Here is a 23,071-nt window from a genome sequence, read left to right as displayed (position 1 = left end):
AGATTGTAAACTGTCGAAAGATTGTCAACTCAACATACTGCTTGCAATTTAACGTATTATTATTCGGTAGTTATATGAAATTGTTGGGAAGTAAAATTAATCTGTAATTGACCAAAGAAGTTTGAATGATAACTAAGTTAGTGTAGTACAATCTACCGAATACCGAGAACCGATAGATTACAATCTAACGGTTTTTACAATTTTACGTTAACATATACACTAAATAACTAATAAAACGTGTAGGTAATGTAGGGAATTACAAATTGCTATCATTTGAATCGCAATTCGCCGAACGCTGGCATTAGTGGTCATGACCATAATTATAAATTACAAATCAAATTTCGCGTTGCTACAATAAAATACCAAAAATAAACATAGTTTCTGGACCAATTCCTGCACGAGCCACAGTGGGTGTCATGGTTGCAGCTCCTTACAATTTTGTAAAACAAAACACTGGCAATTAAAAACAGTGGCGAGAGAATTCATTGCCAGTTCCTCTCGTTCGGACTACACCCGTAGATCTGGCGGTAAATGTATGTATGTTTCGATCATGTTGGTCAATGTGACAGCCCTAAAATTGTTGTTTAATAAAGTATAGTTGTTGGATCTAGAATATGCCGTTTTCAATATGTATTTTAATAACAGAACTGTCGATTACGTTTAGGTTGTATGTGTTTCTCAATTCTATGTTTCATTTCATGCGAAGTTGAAGAACATCGAAATCGATAATAATACATTATAGAAAAATTATTCAACGAAACCCACTATAAAAGTTACATGTCTATAAGTAAGTAAATACTATCTCTAATAGGGGGGCAAAACAGTCGATGAAGCAATGCTTTGTGATGTCCTGGATTCGATCCTGAAGGTGTAAATTTTACGGATACGTGATCAATTGGCCTCAGTACATAAGTCAATTATTGAAATATGTTCGACGTCCTGGTGGACAGAATAACTGTGTCCAGTTTGTGTTTCCACCACACCAACATCTTTTCTATTTCAGATTAGGTAATATGTATACAATAAATAAATAGAAAAAATCCTTTAAATTCAAATTCAATTATTCTTTTAAATCAATAAACCTCCTTAAAACATAAATATTATTTGTGCCTTAATTTTGGGATATTTAATAGTAAAATTGGATTAATTATTTACCTACTACTGATATCTGACCCAGCAATAGAAAGTTCTGGAGTTATTGCTTTAACTGACCATGATTTGAATATAAGACACTTTCACAGTGCTATGAAGGCCGTGTTAAGTGCATTAATAATTCCTGTGATGATTAAACATTTGTGACCTACGCCTTTAACTTCCTAAAGAATAAGTAATGTCTAAATGGTTATTATGTTTTTAGATACTTTTAAATGGCTAGAACTTTAATAGTTTTCTACGAATACAAAATAATATACTAGTTGTGATTTAGGCTAAAGTGAAAATTATAGTCTGCCTAGGCAACAAGAGGTGTGGGATTTATCATAACCGGGTAGGTAGGCACAGGGATTTCGCCGTCTTAAATCTTAATGCGTGGAACAAAAAACGTGGCGCGGCGCGGCAACGTCGCACGACCGACGACCTCGTGTTATCGCCACCCGCGGTGACGTGATACCGCGAAAAGGTCACCAACTCACCAGACTATTCATCCGCAAGCTATCCCCATGTAGAAACCTTCTAGATAATCAGGTTTACAATTATAATACCCCAAAAAACATTCTGCGATCAAACTTTTCCTGCGGGTTTCGACGTGGAATGCCAATATTTTCCGTCTCACTCATTCGCCCGCGTCCCTCTCGGCTCCGCCCCCCTTACATAGCCGCGCCGCCTGGCGATCGCACTGCGAAACAAACTATACATCGTTGCCACTCCGTACCTATAATTTCGCTAGACGTAAATTTCATCGGAAACAGTTCAATGGACTTTCGTAAATCTCAAAACGTATCAAGTACCGTGTAACACGTGGTAATCTAAGAAAGTGTCGTTAAATATTTCTTATATATTAGTTTATGTGAAAGAAAAGTGATAAATTGTAGCCGCGCGTGTGAGAATCGTGACGAAGTCCCGTTTGGAAGATTCTACATCCGTTTTAGGTTTAAAGGTATGTAGAGGAAAACGCTTACTATCTCATATTTTAATTAAAGTTTTAGAAAAGTGCATTATAAATCTTTAGAAATGTTAGAAAAGTGTGGCATACACTTTCATAGATTTCGTCATCAACGCGAAATGGTTAACTGCGTAAATAGATGACAGTAGTGTTTTTGTTACAATGTGCTCGGTTACGATACTGAAATCTTGGCTATAGGCCTACACATCATTGCACGAAAATGCACGTGCATATAAGTTATGTAAGACGATAAGCTAATCATGAGGTGGCTGTGTTATTTTTGTCCGAATGCTCTTTGGTGGTTAAAATAACTGCAGTCGATACCCTCGACTCTGAATCTAGAAACGATCAGGCGGACTCCTCTCATAGAATAGGCCTAAATTGCTCAAGGACACTCCTCTCACTCCCTTTAGAATGCCTCGTTATTCTCGACAATTGTAAATACAAATACCAGTAAAATTAACGTAATTCCCTTATAGAATAATGTTTAGTAGGTATTTGTGTTTTAATTTATGATAAAGTTCCCAAGATTTATAGTAGTTACCTACATTGAACTGATAAAGTATGTCGTGTTAAATTATAAATTGTGTGTTTGTATGGTACCTACTTTATTTTATTATTTGACATTTAAACGAAAATGTAAACGAGGTAGGTACTCAAATTAAAAATAGACAATCTGTTCAATAAATACATTCTACATTTCGCTTAAAAAAATATTGTACAACATAAATGGAAGAAGAAAAGTTTTAATCAAGTTCGCGACTAAAAAATAATAATTCTAGACATTTTGGTAAATAAGATAAATTGTGAAAAGCCAATAAATAGGTAAAGGATATCAGTAGTTATCATAAATATAATGGTGATTCAGAAACGACACTTAGACCTATGACCCCCGTATGTCAAAATCCAATTAATTTTTGACGAAGTCCAACTGCGTTCACGTCAAAATGTATATTCTTTTTAATATAGGTAGGTACCTACCGAAGTTATAGTTCGCTCTAAATATTGTTTCTAAATTTCTCTCTAAGTGTCTTAACCAATCTATAATAACGTACTAGGTATTGTATAAATTATAAGTCTTTAAGTCAGTAAAGGCGTAGTCTACAATGCATCAGAACAGAAAGAGACTATTATACTACTGCTCAAACCAGAATTGCTGCTGGCATTTAGAGATTGCCAGAGACCACGTTAAAAACACGTTTGTAGTATTTTTTAACTTAAACGTAGTTGTTGTTAACTTAAATTAGTGTTTGCCCCAATTCAAACATTATATGCAAATAACAATTTTGACTACGCTTCTACTATACATAGAATTGTGCCCCTTAAATATTAGACTATCTCCTACTCTTTAAACAAAAAAGCAACCGCGAAATAATGTTAGTTCTTAGTTCTAGTATTAGTTTTCTCTTTAATTATACGATTGAATACGTCTAGATTACAGTTAGAATATAAATTGAGAAATCCTAGTTTGATTCGATCGAAGATGCCGTAATGTACTCTATAAAATACGCGTATTGCATGGGTATTGACTAAACAAACTTGTATCTTAAAGTAAAAGATAATTAATGATAGCCGTAATTATGTGAAATATATGTTAACGGTGTCATTTCTTGTTTTATTATAGGACCATATTGAACAACAAAAACATCAAAAATATATGACAATAATTGTGCCTCGATTTGAAAGTAATTCGCGTACTGTGAAATACAGCCATGAGCCCTTATCATATACAATTTTATCGAATCAATGCACTAATTAATCAATTGCGTCACAAAGTTAGCTATGAAGGCGGTTTATATGTGGTCTACATAAATAACCGTAATAATCTATAAAACGTATTATTTAACAATATATTTATGGGACCTCTGGTTCTTAGTAACTCTTTAGAAGTATGGAGGCCTGCTAGGCCCATAATTTTATATATAATAGAACCAACAAAACTATAAATACATAGGACACATTAGTCATGTCAGAAGATGGCACGATGCCAAACGCCAGCGAAATATGTATAAAAATACCAAAGATATATTTGTAATCTAAATTTGTTGAGCTATCTATGTATATGACATTTAATTTTGCGGGTTTTTCTTTGTTCCTTCTATAAACATTTGAAATCTATGTAGTGTTTTTTTTGTACCATATTCACACTTATAGATATATTATTATTTAATTATTGAGGATATTATTTAGCCATGTAAGTTTTTAATTCAAAAATTTCTCATATTGGGAATGAATGAGAATCTTTGATACAATATAAATACAGTATAATAAAATAGAATATACTACATTTAATTACAAATATTACTAAGGTTATGATCGTCCCTCTGTACTGGTTGAAAAAACTGTTATGGTAGGGAGACCTGTAAGTATACCCAATGAACCATTATTGATTACATTTTGACGACTAGTGACGGTCTAGTGGTTAGTACCCCTGACTGCGAATCCATGGGTCCCGGGTTCGATCCCCGGCTGAGACGAACATCGATGTGATGAGCATTTGGTGTTGTGCTTAGGTCTTAGGTGTTTAAATATGTATTTATATGTCTATCTATCTATAATATGTATGTATATCCGTTGCCTAGTACCCATAACACAAGCTTCACCAGCTTAGCATGGGACTAGGTCAATTGGTGTGAATTGTCTTTAAAAAAAAATTATTATTAATGCAAACATTGGACTAATGTTCTACTATTTTTTTTTTAGCTGAGTATCTGACAGAGATGATAATTTTTGTTAAATATACATCAAAATAGTAAAACCTTTTTTTAATTTTTTTGTTTATAATATTATCCTTTATTGGTCATGTCTTAGTATCTTTAACATCCTTACAAGAAATTTGTTGCACTAGGCTCATAATAATAAAATTTAAACTTTATGAAATAAAGTGTTTTTAAAAGGTACTTGTTGTACAATATTTGTTAATGGAATAGAAGTTACCTGAAGTTCCACTTAGAAGGCATTCTGAGTTGGACTAGAAAATACAGAATTAGCTTAGTTCCATTAAATAAAATCATTACAATGTGTAGTGATTCAGAGAACAATATTATTTGTGGCTTCCTCTACAATGCTCACATCCAATTAGGAAGCATTAGCGGCTGTGTAAACAGTATTAGATGTGACGCGTTTTTTTTTCCTTTAATTAAATACCCTGTCAGGTGACGTCAATACTTGCCATTCTAGGAATTACGAGCTTTATTTACTGGGTAGAAATCTTAAAGACTCTTCATCGAATGTGTATCTAATATATAAAATTCTCGTGTCGCGGTGTTTGTGGTTAAACTCGTCCGAAACGACTCGACCGATTCTCATGAAATTTTGTGTGCTTATTGGGTATGTCTGAGAATCGGACAACATCTATTTTTCATCCCCCAAAATGTTAAGGTGGACTACCCCTAAATATTTTATTTTTAGATATTTTTTTCTGTTTTTATGATACAGCATTAAAAAATACATACAACCCCTAACTTTCACCCCTCTACGATCAACCCCTATTTTTTATTATAAATGATATACATGGCAAAACGACGTTTGCCCGGTCAGCTAGTAGTAATATATAAATGTAGAAGTAAAGAATCACGACACTAATCTATCGGAGATTATGAATAGTATTGTCGACTTGATACAGCTCTTCTGTAGGTACAAAATGCATGAATGATGTGTTAGATACTCGTAGATTTTTTATTAATATTTAATAGGAGTAAAATAACCTTTGAAATGATATAATCTCAATGTACGGCTAATGTAACTGTTCTTTAACCTTTTATTCTGACAAAATCTATTTATTATTCAAGATCTGTTGCTGAACAGTGACTACTGAGAATAGCCAGTTGTTGGGTTGTTTTTCGTTGAACGTTATAACTTATAATAGTAATTATTTATCTCTTGATAATTTTATTGCTGTTGTTACTTAGTGTATAGGTTGATAAATCACGACTAGTTGTATGTGTAGTGTAAAAGTGTTGTTTGTTGCAGGTTATCGGTGGTGTGTGCGTGCAGTGTTGTGAGTGTGTGTGTCAGGATGGCTAGCTAGCGGCGGTATGCGCGCGATCCGCTAGCCATGCCGGCCGCGGTCTCATGGCGCAATATACACGGACTCAGCCGATGCACAGGTAACGTAACTATACTTTTAAATTTGCCATTAGATCTTAAATTATAGTAAAAGTGAATAGAATCTGTAAGTTTTCGTCATTCAGTAGTGTTGGCCTAGTGGATTCAGCGTCTACCTCCTATGTAGTGTTTACTGCACCGGAGGTTTTTTGAGTGAAACATGCCGTTGAGGTCCCGGTAGAATGCGACAGCGACCCCGGAGCCTCTGTAACGTGGCTTTGTCGGAACTACTCGAGGCGGTTTTAGTGGGTATTGCTCACCCAGTCTCTGAATAGCAGAGATTTTGGCGTGGGTCGAGTCCCACATACCCCTGTTCAGGGGATGCGCAAATGCATTTCGACCTCGGATATCAAAAAAAAAAAGTGGATTCAGCGTACGACTCACTAACACACGACATGCCTTAGAGCCATAAAGTCGACGACGTGTCAGGCACAAAAATCTTATCACCTACTTGCCTACTCGTAAAAACAAATGTTTACGAAACATACAGACATCTGAGGCCCAGAACTAAAAGGTTGTAGCGCCACTGGCTAGTTTTAAAATCCGTTAGAAAAATATACACAAATAAACTTGTCAAAATAAACTAAAAGACATCCATCGCTTTACTATTTAATTCTCCTCCCAATTTTTTTTGTAATTTTAGAAATAAACCTAGATCTGCCCTGCGATTCTGTAACTCACTTTTCGAACTCACACAGCGGTTTTCGCATCGGCGGTCGCTCTCAAATCAGTCGTGAAGCAGTCTGGGTCTGGTTCTCTCAAATTTAAGGGCACGTATTTCTAGATCGTTGCTAAGCATGAATCTATTCTTAAATCGTTCTTGAAACCAGCTTAAAAAAATATTTCCCTCTTATAATGGGTCTGAACTCAAAAACTTGTTTCGCCGCGAATAAGTATTGAAATGTGGTTATACTATTGAGAACTCAATATAATAAAACTTGGAAGCAAACCACGCTATGGAAACTTGTCTTGTAACAACATCAAGCACAACTTCTTTTATCGCCAATATTTATCTACCTTATCGGAAATTAAAAGCTAATGTTAAATTTCTTTCATTTATTTAATCTTTTAATAAAAGACAGCATAACAACGGTAGTCACATATCGCCATTAGTATGTGACCTTGAATGCTTTCGATAATGGCACAAACAATCGCGCGGTCGACGCACCTTTTATCTTTGTATTTAGTTAAAATCCTTTTATGACACACTGTTGTTCGTATAGTCTTATGGTAATTATAAGCATGAGGACACGTTTAAATTTATCACGTATTTGTTCTACGCAATCGAGTTTTGAGGTCACGGGGGTTGTCAGTTGCGTGGTGTATCCGGGACACAGACAGGTTAGGTGTATATATCATCCAGGACTATTGGTCTGGACACAACTATCTGAGATTTGGTTTAATAGTGTATATGTTATATATGTCATTGGCATTATGATATCGTAAATCCAAGATCTGCCTAGTCTATATAAGTATTGAAACCAGAGAGGCTATGTTTAGGGATGGCGTGGATTTAAAGGCCTTGATGCCAATATTACTAAAACAAGAAGTAGTTTTAATGTCTTTGAATGTGACCTCTATTGTCTGTAATTCTCTACCCACCAATTTCTGTCAAGACAAAAAACGCGGAGGTATTACGTAAGGTGGCCACTTGTTATTTATTGCAGCAAAATTGCTTATTGCTGTATTTTTAGTTTTCAGAATCTTTATCGGCAATTGAATGATAATTATTTTAACTAAAAATATTTATATTGCATTAATTAAGCGGAAGTGTAATTTTTAAAAGGTCTAGACGTGTAAAGTGTATTTGGAGAATCTAGGTCGCAACTCGCAAGTCACTGCTATTTAAATTCATCGATCGTTTTCAGAATATCCAATAGCCCAACTAAAAGTTGTTTTTACATAATATTGTGTTCGAAGGGCACGATTTCATTAATGCAAGTTGTAAATTGGCCTTCTGTCCTTCCCTACCAAACCAATTTTTTTGCGGGACTCAACCCCACGAACTAAGACGAGAATGCTATATTAATTTAAGCAGCATTTAACAATTTAATTGTTTAAGTCACACGATGGCGTTCCATAAAAAATATCCGTTACTTAGAGACGGTAAAGATAATTCGAACTTTTGCTGCAGTTTGAAATCATATGCAAGTATCATGTACTTTTTTGTCCCTACTGGGATATTTTTTTTATTACTAACATTGATATTTTAACCCTGTGAGACATTTATTATGATATGAATTTATCATAGTTTTAATACTGCACGTATTTATATTACATATAATAAAACTTTTCCTGTTAATGCTAGTTACATAATGTTTAAATTCACGCCAACATCAATTACAAAGGGCCGAACGAACTATGTTATAGGTACTACGTTATACGTATAAAACTGTGAGTAGGCGATACAGCTGATCACGAAACTGTATCACGCGAAACAACGCGCGACGTTGCCGCGCCGTGCAACAGTCGTACATAGTGCGAGGTTGCCGCCCCGCACCACTCGACTTGTTTGCGGTGCCATTGGAAAGCGACGAGTGGCGCTAACTTATTTTTTTCGCATGTCTAATGTGCTATAAAAATATTTTTTCGTATGCCGGTTATTCTTTACTAGAAAAGCTTGAACATACATTTTATATATCTTTATAGTCACAATAAGTTTTATGTTGTTACTTGACTTTATCAAGTAACTATTTCTGCATAAAGTGCTTTAACCCATAAAAAGTTTAAATAGTACCTATACAGTGTTCTTTTAAAACTAACTAATAACTTGTTAATACAGGAAGGATAGATATAGCATTTTTTATATATCTCCTTGTATAACAGCGTACCAAAAGATGCTTTATCTACGATGTTGGGAAGCTAGAGTAATATTTAAATCATTATTCAAATCACAAAAGTCCTCTGTTTAATAAACAAGAAACAACCATGGTTGTGTCATATACTCTCTTCTAGATAAAATATTAAATGTATAATTAAATATACAAGGAATTTTTTTTCACACGAAGTGTTTTAATGTAATAACATACGCGAGACAGTTAAACGAAGTTGCTAGTAATACAGCTATAAATATACTTCTTGTATAGCTTTACATTTAACTGCTCCCAAGAGAAAATATTAAAAATATATTGACAAACCCTTGGTGCATTCGTTCAATAACGGTCGAACCAATTAAACAAGTTGAAATACAGGTTTCCATAATTTTGATTCTGTACTTAATTGGTTGTTTCGCCGTAAAGGCACTCTCTTTCTTTCTGTACGATATATTATCAGCCACGATTTTTCCATTACACGTTCAAATGCTACTGAATTTTTATATAAAGGAAACTACGGTTTTATTAAAACTTACATGAGTAGGGATCTTTGTGTCTATAAGTACAATTATTATTTCTGTTTTAAAATATATTTTTATTACCAACTGTTGTCATTTTTAAGGCTAGAAAGATGTACGTTTTAATTACACCCACTATTGAATTTAATTGACGTGAAAATTATTTCCTTTATATTTTCTTAGATTTATGTTAATAGATTAAATTACATACATATTTATGGTTTCAAGTAGTGATGCAACAAATACGAATATTCGTATTTGCTTAGTAGAAGATATTTACCGTGTATATGTTTCCCAAACCTGAAATAGTTGGCCCAAAAGTATTTTTCATTAAATCCTTCTACTGTCGCCTCATAAAGATTATTTTCGTAGGAACGGGGTCACAAATAGAAGAATGAATTAGCTTATATATGAGAAGTTACAAATGTGCTGTTTGAAAAAAAATAGTAGTAGTCAGTTGTTTATTTCCATGATTAATTATCTTAGTAAAAAAAGAAAAGTGTGCATTATTATTGCCTTGTTGAATTATTCGTTCGATGAATTACGTTTGATATGTATTCGTTAAACTAGTTCATCATTGCATCAATAGTTTCTAGTTTAAATTCTCATTTCGCTTAGTATGATTTTATTAAAGTTGCTCTACCTAAAAAGGCTGGCATATTTTTTACTTCACAAACTTTCTACTGGAAATTCGAATGAACCAACTTGTATCGATCCGTTGCTCCCCCGAAGCGACGTTGCCGGTCCGCGCTATCCTGTTATATCGTATTTACTGAGGTTTCATACAATATTATTTTCATTCGTATTCTGTATTAGGAATATCTGAATATAATGAGCTGAGCTCAAATTATGGTGATTTTAATATTGATCCTAAACCGTCCCTACAGCTTCGCTTACTATGACATATTATGACGAGTGTGAACTGTATTTGCTTTCACATTACAAATCATTGTACATCCTATATGGGACCAACCAACATAATATTTTTAACAAATTAAATAAAGGGAACAATCATAGTGCCTTGTCGGCGAAGTAACGATTAATGTTGATCCATCAATCACACATCAGTGGCTGATGATTGATGATGATGTGTGGGCAAAAAGCTCAAGGATCAAATGGTCTCGATTAAAAAGATGCTTTTGTAGGTCGTATGGCATAATTTTTATTCTTAAATCCAATGACGTGGCCTTAAAACCGGAATCTTAGTTTATCCCTGACAAAGATTTTACGTACCTCACGAAACCATACATAAAAATGTACCACACGTAGCAAATACCGGTCGTATAGTTTTAGATAATTCGATGAACATAACATGTACATTTACGTATAATCCAATCAAACTATATATTAGTTTTAAGGTAAAATTTTAGTTGAAACGGGTAAATTGAAATAAATTATTTAAAAAATGTTTGGAAATAAATATAGCCTGCTACTCCGGGACCGCTACTGCTAATGTAGAACTAATGATGAAAGTATTACGTATATGCAAAAATATAAAATAATAAATAAATAAAAATTATATATCCTTTTTATAATGTATAGTAAAGACTCGCGTATACCTATATATATAAGAAGAGATATAAAGATTAGAGCAAGGTTTCAAATATCTTGACTGTTCCCAAGTTTATCAGGCGCATTTTCTCTATTTCGTAAAATTGCGTGCCTTAGTCGGCTTCCATCCTATCGCACCCTTTTAAGTGCCAGTTTTCTTTTATAGCCACGAACCACTCCAATTTACCATTTAAGCAACGGACTTTGCTTGAATTTTTTGTATAATTAAAAGTTTCGCGTTTCAACTTTCTCACGAACAGCCCACAATTTCACGTATTAATTATTTACTTGCTTAGGGAATAAAGTCTGTCGAAAATAATGCGGTTTTCACTTGGGAAGATCACCCAGAATCTTCATTTAACGCAAAAGTTTTCCTCGTTGTCATAGTGAATCAAGTATATCTAAGTACGAAATATGATTTTGATTAGTAGGTTATTAGACTTTACTTGGAAAAATTTGTTTTATCAAATTCAATTCATAATACATATATTGTAAAGTGAAATGTATTTTTACAATTTACTATTGAGAAAGATACAAATAATTATGTTATGAATAAAAGATGTTTTAACTGGAATTATTGAATATTATATTTAATATTTATTGCTCTTATTTATTTAGAAACGTGCTATGCACATATTAACCACTTATGTTTGCCTTATAAGGTGTTGTAGGTAATAAATAGGTCCCGTCTACAATATATATCCTAGATGTGCTCTCGACGCCGTCAATAGGTATCGATTTCTCCGTGTAGGCACGTGCCACTCCAAGGTTATTGTCGACATGTACTTCTTAGTATGTTTTTTTCATTCATCTAATTGTAATATTAATTTTGACAATTATTCCCACAAAAAAGGGCCCCGAACGGATCTAAAGAAGGCGTCTGAGAAAGTATAGAGTTGTAACGAAAACATTCAGACTTTCCGTAAGGAACTATGTTAAGTATAAATTAATAAGAGACGATATTTAAGACAATTTTAATTCAATTAAGTACAATTAAGTCCACGCACATTACTTAAGCAAAATTACTGTATGGAATCCATAAAATCTCAAAAAAAAAATTCATAGCTTTACGTTATATAGAGAGATAGTAGTAAAGATACAAGAAAGTTACTGACCTGTGTTCCACTTGCACGGGCTCAGATTATATTTATATGATAAAATGAAAGAGCCGGCTTCAATACTAAAGGGTGATACTGAGTCCACATATACGGGTTTCTGTAAAGTCAAACATACAAACTCGTGTATATACTGGTGACCATATAAACGAGATTCCAGTTTCCAACACAGATTGTATGTGTTCGGTGACTGCCTCTTTAAACGATTTCAAAGTTGTTTTCAGTCACGTCTTGAGGTAGCTAGGCCTTCCAAAAACTACCTGTTTCAAAATTGTTTATTTCCTTGCTTGCAAATAATATCTGTGTAAAACCAACTTCCAAGACAATTCTTTTGTAATGTTTTCTTTACAAAGGACGACCTATAAAGTCCAACTGAGCTTCAACAATAAATTTCACAATGTCCATTAAAATACTTAACCTACATTCAACTAATAGCCATAGCCATAGCATACCAGAAATTTATACAAAAGGTTAAAGTATCTGCATCAACACATAGGAACGAGTTTTGATGTGATTTTCCTTACCACATTAAAAGAGACGAGCATTTTTTGTCTGACAGAAAGCAAAACCTAGTAACCGACTAGTTTGTCCTGCTAAAGCTAAAGCCGGGAGCTGGTACTAGTGCATGAGAGGGGTCAGCCGGTCCCGCGCCCTCACCCCAGCTGTATCGATCGCGAGGTTGCCGCGCCGCGCCTGAGCCAAACGCGCGTTGCCACACCGCTTTATTATGACTTGTTGCCGTCTGACGTTACGCCTCTGCGTACTGCTGCTTCATTGCGCTGATCTACTTCTTTCTTAGTTATGTAACTAGGTTCTTCCCTCCGTGTCTGCTCTTTACGCCCTTTGTCTGTTGATATCGCCCATCAGAGAACTACTTCAGAATACTAAGTTAATATTAAATTAATATTTTACAAAGCTTTAGTTTTTGTTATTTGAGAAAAACGCGTGGTATTTAAAAACTTGATAGGAATGAGTCATAAGGATAATCACTTATCAAGAAATAATTATGATACGTAAACTTGTTATTTCCTTAGTAATCAAACAAGTTGATGTATATGGCTCATTACTATTTTAAGGAATAATAAATACCTACAAAGATTTATACGTGAAAGAACTTGTCTTGCGAGTTGACTGAATCTTGCAAAGTTTTAGTAAAAAGGGGTTGATTTATTACACCTTACTATTTTTCTTAAAATAATCATTGCATTCACCTTGCTTTCCAAGTGATGTGGGATGGTGAGATGAAGCTAGGTCGGTGATCTCATCTTCATTGAATATACAGCAAGAAGTTTTCTCCTAATTATATAAAACATTTTTTTTTTAGTGAGTAATTGATGATTGCTGACTGTCCATAACGCTTTTTCTCGGGCTAAGGTCGTACACATGAATGCTTTTAGTTATTATAATTAATACAGACGCTGTCTAGCCAGACGAAATTTAGAAATGTTCCACTAACATAACGATATTGTGATTTTACCCCTTTCTTTTTGCTTGCCTATGTGTGTATGTGGCTGGGAAAGTTTAAAGTAATAGGAAAAGTTTGTAAATAAAGGGATTTATAGCGTCACGAATGGCGCTGGAAAGTTTTCAGGCGGTCTAAAGTTTGTTATGAAACTAACCGTAAGTGCTAAATTCAGATTAAAAACACTTAAGAGCTTAAGCTTCTTTTTTTATTTTCAGTATCAAATACATGCAAGCATGAGGTACCTACTGTTAATCTCTCTTAAGTCAAAAAGAAAGTATGTAAATCTGAACAATTAATTATTTAAAAAAAATCTTTACATTAGCGCTCTATTTACGGACAAAGAATTCTTTATCTAGGTAAATAAAGACATAATTTATAATATGCCACCTGTACTGTGCCACAGACTCTAAAACTGAAAATAGCAAATTTTAGACATGCGAATGTTTTTTCAGTTTTGTTTCTTTTTAAAAATGAATATAATTTATTTTAGTAAAGTTTGTAAGACAAAGAAATTATAGTAATAAAATGAGTTGTTTAAATATGATAATGGTTCGCTAAAAACGTGTTTTGATACTATTTACACATTAATCTCAAGATGTATTATATTTTATTATTATATATATGTAATATACCTAAATTAATGTAGTTGGTTAGCACTTGATATTAAAATAATTGCTGTTTATTAAATTTTAATTTTAAAAAGGTCAGTGTAGCTGAATGGAATTTTCCACTTCAAATCGTAAACAATGCGTTTTTGTTATTTGAACAAGTACGTTTAAATTTATTTATTTATTACATTATAGATATTATAAAAAAGCATATATTAATAAAATATCCTACTTAATATCATACCTTAATATCAAAGATCTATTTGAGTTTAAACTTGTATTTTTCTTAAAATTTGTCAATATCCTAAAATAATAAACAAAGTTTAAACAAAATAACTTTTAATAATTAAACAACAATTGTACCTAAACGTAAGTTAATCAAAGCTATCTCTCGGCTGCTTGATCTGAAACCTTCGTTCGTTAGAAGAACTGGGAAATACTTTTGACATATGCGCAGTGACTGCCTCCTGCATCACGTTCGCTATCTGAGCTCGCGCCCACATTTTAATGTCAAGAGGAAACTGTCTCATCTCAGGCAGAAACGACAGAAGGAAGAGTTTATCACTGTCGCTTTCGTCAGGCACGTCTGCTGGAAATATTGGCATTTCCACCTCCTCTGGTGCAAATTCGGAACTCGGTTTTTTGACGCGTCGCTTTTTCCGTTTTTTTCGTGTAGGCTCAACAGGCTCTGTTTTAGTGCTATCCTCTTCCGGTAGGTCTTCATTGGTGGCACAATTAGAATGTCTAAAATGAGGAATTAAATAACTTTTGGGGTGTTGGTTGTTCTGTATAGGTCATTTCATTTATTAGTAGTCTCTTTTTTATCCACGGATTAGGTCTTCGTTTATTTCTTTATTTGTATTACTATCTAAATGTAGGTTCGCGTACATATTTATTTACCATTCTAATTTGTACGCAAATAAGGCAGGAGAATAAACTTATTCTAAGTTAATTATTTACTCAGTGCTCCGAGGTAGAATTAACTTGAACACGCTTAATGCGCTATAATTCCTTAATTGCTATGCTATCTAAGAAGGTCTAGTCATTATAATATCCTATCCGCAATAGTATTAAAAATAAATTTAAGTATATATACCTAAGTGTATCAAGATATTTTTACGTTTATGAATACAAAGCTAGGTAGGGAAAATACTTTCTATTATAATATTACTTACTCCGAATCGCTGCTTATTTCACCTTCGAAACCGCCAAGAAATTTTAACTTCTTAAAGTAAACGTAAACTCTTCTATGTACTCTGACACCCGTTTTCCGCGAACGTAATTCCCTATTGTATGCGTCACGAAGGGAACGCCATTTCCTTTGTAGCTGTAATACTAAAAAAAATATAGCATTTTTCAATCACAAATTGGCAAGGCTTTTGCGTGTATGTACTAACAAATAATTTAATATTAATTCACCAATTCTAATCAACGACCAGAACTGAAGGCTGGATGCCTTCAACTCTGGCTTCATTACGTCACGATTATTGACACCCCCCCCCCCCCATGTAACGCGCCGTAACGTTTTTCTGTACCCAAGTATAGTAAAACGTTTCGTGACCACCCAGTGAGTCTTTATACCTAAGAGTTACCATTATGTGGTGTAAAGTACTGAAAAGTCGATAATAATATTAACAATAACGCGTAATTCAATCCCCGCCCCGTATCGTAACGTTTTACAAGAGGACCCCCCTCCCCCAAAATTTGTTACGTAATACTTGAACGCTCTCTTATAAAGAATAGGTATGAATATCAGTCAAGGGGAATTTGATGAACACACCTCGATCATAGGCCGCGGCACGGTCATATGTGTCCCATTGGGAACACAGTGCAGCTCCAACTTCCTTCCACAGCCTCAACTTGTCTTCCCTGTCTAAAGGATGCAAACCCTGGTCGTACAGGCCTGGCCGCTTTTTAACCTCCTCGATCAGTCTTACTGGATTAAAGGCAAACTCCTCATCCCGCATTCTGATCCACTATCTATGAATAGCAAACTAAATTATTTCTTATATTGTTTTTTTATAACGATGGTTGTTGCTATATCTGCGGTAGCCATGGTTGTTTGATATTTCTTAAGATATTACGTGTTATAACTAATTTTATATTTATAAAGTCTTCATGAGATTTTATTATTAAACCGACATACCAAATATTGTTTGATTATTCATAACGTTATAAAAGTTTGTTTACTATTTAATAATTTATTCCTGTAGTTACAAGTATGACAATAACCTAATTAATATCTTTATGTTTAATTTTAATTCGCCCTTCCCTTCGACTGATGACCATTCATACTATATAAAGCTAAATATTATATATTTTAAATTATCTCTCAGGCGTTGTCTCGACCACGCTTGAGTAAATAAATACCTACAGATTTAATCTAATCTGAAGACGAGATTTTATAATTGAATAGTGTATATTATTAAGTAGAGTCTAAACCACAGCTTTAAACAATGGTGTGATAATCTAAATTAAACTTTGATTCCCAATTCAACACCGAAGAAAACTGCTATTATATTCTAGCTTCAACGTCAGTAAAGTTTGGGAAGATTAAATATATTGGCATGACTGAATCTTTAGTAATTTATTTAAGTTCCAGTCTTTTTAACCAATAACTAATTATGGCTACGCAAATAGATTTAAGTATAGTATATTTTAAAACCACTTCTAACTACGTGAGTTATTTATCAATTATTGTAGCCAACTCTCTGGTAAATTCACATGTCTATGTGTTTATTGCGTCCTACTATAAAATAATGTTTCATACTTATCAATATAAATTTAGCTCCAAGGTCACCAACTTATGCTATTCTGCACTGCGCACAATATAGACCTACGTGTATAACCATCTATAACTGCTTTATAATCGTGAATACGAAAACAGGTTAGGGAAACCCTAAAATTCAAAATCAATCACTTGCGACGAACGTGCGACGAAAAAGACGCGCGCTCACACAAAATAACACTGTTCGACTGACGCGCGTCTGCGTCGCGATCCCCAGCAGGTTCTTACGAAATAAACCAACGGAGCTAGTCGCACCATTCGCTACTCGTCGCTAAATTTGTTTTATGGTCTAAAATATCAGACTTAAATAACAAAATATAATCAGAAAACATTTATCAAAACTACGCTTGCTTTTATTCAAATTAAAATAAATGGTTTTTATATGCAACAACAACTACTAGCGATACTTCATTATCCTTATTTTTCTTGATGAAGAAATTAAGAATATTTAAGTACTGGACTCTTCATAACAAAACATTATTATTTAACTGTAAAAGTCTCTTTAATTTGCTTATTAAACTGGCACATTTATTAGGTTGATTGTAATGTGAATTTCTTTTAATTATTATTGATTATCGTCTTAATTATTATTGATATGATGTCAGAAATCTCTTTTTAATTGTGTATTAGGTATTTTGTAGTAATATTTCTAGCGGTTAGAAGAACTAAGCAAGAAAATCTTTAATATTGTAATTTGATACCGCTGTGATGATTTGTGCCTTCATAAATCAAAGTATTCGAAGACTCATAATTATTAAGTTTAATTATATGTTCAGCATTATTTATTGCTTGTTTAGCTTTTGCTTCTCGGTCATACAAAATAAATTCATTACCTAATAGATTTGCGTGGGTGACGAATCTCTAGAACTTTGCGAAATAATCTTCATGGAATTTATTTTGTAAATTAAAATTACGCGTTATCCACGGTTCTTAGCTGTAAAAAAATAATTTTAGAATTTTATCCTTTCTTCGACCTCTATAGTTAGGTTTAACTTTGGTATGTAATTTCCTTGCGGTAAGTATGGTATGTAATTCCAAAATACATCGCGTGGGTACGAGTACGAGATATTGACGTGGGGAAGTGTGGCAACGTCGCGTCGTACTTTTGCCGCACCGGGCGGCCGATACCGCTATGCGAGGTTGTCGCACTGTGCGCGGACGGCTCGACAACGTCGCCTGTTCTTTGCTAAATTGCACGAGTTTGTTTATTGTAGGCTAATTACGAACGATTTTTAGATACGACTAAAGGCGTACAGAGCATCTGACTATCGTCTTTTCTTATAAGCATTATAGCCATATGTAATTGGTGTACAAGTCAATTACGTTTTTGTTCGTCTGGGACGCGTGCGTCGTGCCCTACTCGCCCATTCAAGGTTAAATACATATTCGGGGCTATTTTTAATATGTTCGAACTAAATTGTATTGCATTAATTCGATAACAGATTCTCATGACACTGATTTCATGCAAAAATATGTATATAAATTATCAAAATAATAACATTGCGTATCTCATTCGAATAATTAGTTATTTTACATCAGCGCATGACGGATGAAATCGCGAGAAAACTTAGCAATTGAGAGAATTCTCGACATTTGTTACAACATTTTTTTGAACATGCTTCGAACAATGCACATCCGTTCAATTGTCGGTACACATCTAGGTACATGCTTCTTTGCTTATTTTTAAATACTTAATGGTAAAATGCTCCTTAATACTCTTACGAATAAGAAGAATAATGACATGCCACGTCTATAGTGTAACAAATCCTTCTATGCACAAATAAAAACAAAATCATGACTGTCGACGGTTTTTTCCATACAAACATAATCAAACTTTTATATAATACAAATATTATACCTATCATCAATAACAAAACACTTGTTAATAATTGGTGTGTCATCGTGTTTGCATGTCAAAAAATCACGATATGCGAAAACAGAAATATTACCGTAAATCGAGATTATTTATTGCTAATTTATTCCTCTGTGAGAGTGCTAAAACTGGTGTGAAAATGCATTTATTGCATTGACTTGTTTTATTTAAGGTTTATGATCACATGGTTTTGCAGACTGAGACTTGATAGCCATATTTAACACAGCCCAGGTTATATATGTATGTAAGTGTGTTGTATATTAAAAATAAGACTTGAACTACATAGACATTATTTAAATTACCATTTATGGCAGCTATTTTCATCGTAACAGATACGTTAAAAAAAGCGGATGTTAAGGCTACTTGCTATTTTTTTTTTAATTTTCTGGCTTTATTTCTGAATGGTCTATAGGCTGATCATTTGCATCATTGCTTGGAAACCAAAAGAATTTTAACTCGAATCGAAGTCAGACTCGTTAAGATTCTATTTATTTATTTTATTTAACAAATGACTCTGCTATCTCATATTCTTATACTAAAAAAAATAAAATTCTATTTATGGTAGTAATTTTACATTAATATAGTTTGAAGGTTAAATTTTAATACATATAAGGAATCCATATACATATATATTGATCAAAACAGAATACTTTGCTATCATTAAAATTATGCAAACATTTTTATTTCTGTAAGGCGGTGTAAGGTGTATCCTATCTTGTATATTCATTTTGATGTAGTGCATTTAATGGAAGTTTTAAAAATCTTTAAATCGAATAAATCGCAATTAAGAAAATTTTTAAGTGATCTTTAAGTTCGCGTCCATGAGTAAGTATGCACTTTCTGTTTTTTTTAAATAAGTCAAAAATGCAGAAACAGGTATGGCAAACGTGAGGAAAATACCACCCGGTGGAAACACACTAGGATTCCAAAATGAATTTGTGAAACGATTCGAAATTGAACTATTGAAAAATCACAATGGAAGTAGAGTTATATTGAAAATAACATATTACAGTTTACTATGTATCTTTTGTGTCAATAACGAACAATAACAATAAAACGTCGAAAATATAACGTCATTCTTGTTTATATGCCATTATAATAGATTTATATACGTATAGAAACTGTGTTTATACTAGCACATAATGTATATTGTAATCACGTAACTGCTGAATCAGTGAAGCGACGTTGCCGTACCGTGATCCCCGTCCGCACCGCCTGGCGTGGCGCCACGTTGCCGCACTTCTCGATAGCTACGTTGCCGCACTTACGTTGTGTTGAAAACGATTCATTCAGCATTGCCTTTGTAAAATAACAATAAATAAGAATTGTGCTTTGTTCTCTCATTTGATAAAGTATTTTGTAATTACGGCTGATAACGTCGCTCTGATAACTATTTTATAGATTTTGGGAATATGAAATCATTAGTAGGTACTCGTATCTTGTCAACCTTATCAACCTTTTAATTATATTCTTATCATTAATCAATATAATACAACTACAAAAATTTGTACCACAGATTGTACTTCGTGCCATTAAAAAAAAATTCTCAGAATTTCACGTCAAGCAATAACTGTTAACGTTATCTTTTCTTTTGTTACGTGAGAAAGATGAAGGTGTTAGTTGTACTATTGTCTGGATAAACTAGTTCGATGTCATTGCAGTGAATACCTATCAAACAGGTCGGTCCTGTATTTAACACACATTTTTGTCCCTATACGTTAGTTTGAGTAAAATTTTATTTATAGCATATAATATCCACAGTACGGAATTCTTTCATTCGTCCTTAGTAATAATAAAATCACTTCTTAAAGGCGAACTAAAATTAAAAAGGTATCTTGGCGTTTACATCATTTGCAGTTAGAATTACCATTACAGAGGTTGATACATTTGGCACACAGTCCTATCTCCTACATTGAAATCGACGCGACGTGAGCATGCCAAGTTAAATAGTAAAACCGTGACTCATAATTCTTAATATCTCTTTTTTGTTAAGCAGTAATATCATAAGTTTATATCGTTACGTTCCGAGAATCACTCGTACACATTCCTGGCACCCAGCCATTCATTGGCTTTACTGTCTCTGTTTTCACATAACACATCCTTTTTGGATTATTCCAACATACAAATATTCATATTTTAATTTTAATGACTAGTGTGTGCCAACGATTTGCTAGGAGAGTTTCGAAGATGGCGCTCTTAATTCTTGTTCATTTGAGTGCCAGTGCCCTATATTTATTTTGTATTTTATGAAAAGTTCATTCAAAATCTACGTGACATACTGCCGTCTATAAAAATATATGTTGTATGTTAAATGATACATTTAATAATCATTATAATAATAGGCGATTTGGGTCTGATATCATAAAAAAATGTAATCTATTATAAGTTCATTTCACGAGATGTGCATCAATTCAAGTATTCACAAATAAAAGTTAGGCATTGAAAATAAATTGCTTTCTAAAGTTCTCTAGAAAAAAATGCATAAGTCAAACATTTTTCTTATTATTGATATTAACTAAAAAGATAATATTTAAATATGTTACGTATCGTATATAGTGAGTAGCTGCAATTCGCAACAAAGTGTGTTTGTGAAAGTGTACACGTCCGGCGCAACCTGACCCGACCACACGGGATCAGAATACCTACTAAGGGGTCGCCAGAGTCGAAATCAGGGAGTTTCGGGCCTCAGAATAAATTTAAAATCCTTCTACATTGCAATTGTCCTAGAGTCGAAGCACGACTGATATTTCGTACGTCACACTTTGCGGTTAGGTTATTATTTATAGACCTGCAAATGGATATGAACTATGAAGCCTCTCATAACAGAATACATCCCTGTATGTTTTATAAAAAGCACTATAGTAGATACAGCCACCGGACGTGTTGTACTTGTTTGTATACATACTTATAAAAACATCTGCATTCTGCATAGCAGCTTATTTGTCTAAAGAATTACTGCAGTGATTTTAATTATTTTTATTTCAAAAGACTGTATAAAAAGTGAATACTGAATACATATTATGCAGATTGTAGGTGCCGGCTGAAAACAATTATTTTTAGTATGTCGTACATTTATTAGTGTGGTTTGAATTGTGAGCATTAGGTATGTATAATGTATATTTGTGTTTTGTAGTACTTTTTTTAAAGCAAATTTTGTTTAGTTTACTGTTTTTTTGTAACAGGTGAAATATATAAAATATTTAGTCTAACCTTACTCGCACATATTAAGCGAGCATTTGGAAGATCGCAATCAACCAGTTTGAAGTTGACAATGTGACAAAATTCCACATGTATGACTTAATCAGTGCCTTAAATCGCTATATATTCGAAATAACTGGAAATCGACACATTTTATAATTAAACGTATTTAATATCTTGATAATGGCGAAATTATGTGGTTTGTGTGTTAGTATATTTTGCAACATTTGTTAAAAAATAAAATATTTTAAAGATTTCTATACAATTATCATACGAAAGTAGTGTCACTAGTTAGAGAAAGGCACAATTCAACATTATACAAAGTAAAACGTATACACAACGATATAGTTGTATATATGTATTTTTTTTTTTTTTTTTTTTTTATGTAATAGGAGGCAAACGGGCAGGAGGCTCACCTGATGTTAAGTGATACCGCCGCCCATGGATGATATGTATATCGTTAGGTAGTTGAATTAGCAATAGAGAAAACTTCTACACTTTGATCTCTTGAGAGAAAACTAGGCTTGCCGTCTGTGGTGCGGTCATCACGGTCGTACGCTGGACCAAACACTGCGCGACGTTGTCGCACCGCGTACACAATCATTACGAATTCTGATGGCGGGCGCGCGATGTTACGCCGCCAGTCTTAAAATAAAAACATTGTTTTTCCTTTAAACTGATAATAATGTGTTGCTAATGTAATCGGTAACGCTTCAATGCATTTTGTACACACGAACTTGAAAGGACGTTTAGTTGGAATATTTATGACTTTGGTAAATGTGTAATTAATTACTGAGAAATTATTTTTAGTAGACGCTAGTAAAATCCTCGCTTCTTATCAATCAATTTACAAGTTTGATATTATTATTCCTATTATTAAAGTATCATGTATAAGCGAAGTTAATTAATAACTAATCTGTAATAGTAGTTTCTT

The 23,071-nt window shown here is 33.5% G+C and overlaps 2 protein-coding genes across 3 annotated transcripts in view; one reads left to right on the top strand and one right to left on the bottom strand.

Annotated features, from left to right (window-relative positions):
* The first annotated feature begins 1,816 nt into the window (after positions 1-1,816).
* LOC125056406 overlaps positions 1,817-23,071 on the top strand; it is a 68,277-nt gene continuing 47,022 nt past the window's right edge. The window contains exons 1-2 of the mRNA XM_047659487.1: positions 1,817-2,095; positions 6,074-6,210. Coding sequence (XP_047515443.1) covers positions 6,176-6,210 — 35 coding nt within the window. The 5' untranslated portion in view covers positions 1,817-2,095; positions 6,074-6,175. The remainder of the gene's footprint in view (positions 2,096-6,073; positions 6,211-23,071) is intronic.
* LOC125056423 lies at positions 14,601-18,191 on the bottom strand. 2 transcript variants are annotated; one of them, XM_047659517.1, is made up of 4 exons: positions 17,900-18,191; positions 16,059-16,258; positions 15,454-15,613; positions 14,601-15,022 (listed from the first exon to the last, which is right to left on the bottom strand). In XM_047659517.1, exons 2-4 carry the CDS (start codon positions 16,243-16,245, stop codon positions 14,653-14,655), a joined length of 717 nt encoding a protein of 238 aa, XP_047515473.1. In that variant the 5' UTR covers positions 16,246-16,258; positions 17,900-18,191; the 3' UTR covers positions 14,601-14,652. The 2 variants fall into 2 exon arrangements, with proteins under 2 accessions (XP_047515473.1, XP_047515467.1); XM_047659511.1 differs by lacking the exon at positions 17,900-18,191 and adding an exon at positions 17,049-17,403.

Source organism: Pieris napi, chromosome 2 (genome assembly GCF_905475465.1).
Source record: "Pieris napi chromosome 2, ilPieNapi1.2, whole genome shotgun sequence".
Lineage (NCBI taxonomy): Eukaryota > Metazoa > Arthropoda > Insecta > Lepidoptera > Pieridae > Pieris > Pieris napi.
The sequence above is the reverse complement of the archived record's forward strand: the minus strand, read 5'-3'. Positions and strand labels throughout refer to the sequence as shown.

Excerpts from the sequence above, each read along its gene's own strand:
- LOC125056423 (XM_047659517.1), bottom strand. The coding sequence starts at position 16,245 with ATGCGGGATGAGGAGTTTGCCTTTAATCCAGTAAGACTGATCGAGGAG. Across the intron at positions 15,614-16,058 it reads TGCCGCGGCCTATGATCGAG|TATTACAGCTACAAAGGAAA; the intron begins GTGTGTTCATCA and ends TATTTTTTTTAG. Across the intron at positions 15,023-15,453 it reads GAAATAAGCAGCGATTCGGA|ACATTCTAATTGTGCCACCA; the intron begins GTAAGTAATATT and ends TCCTCATTTTAG.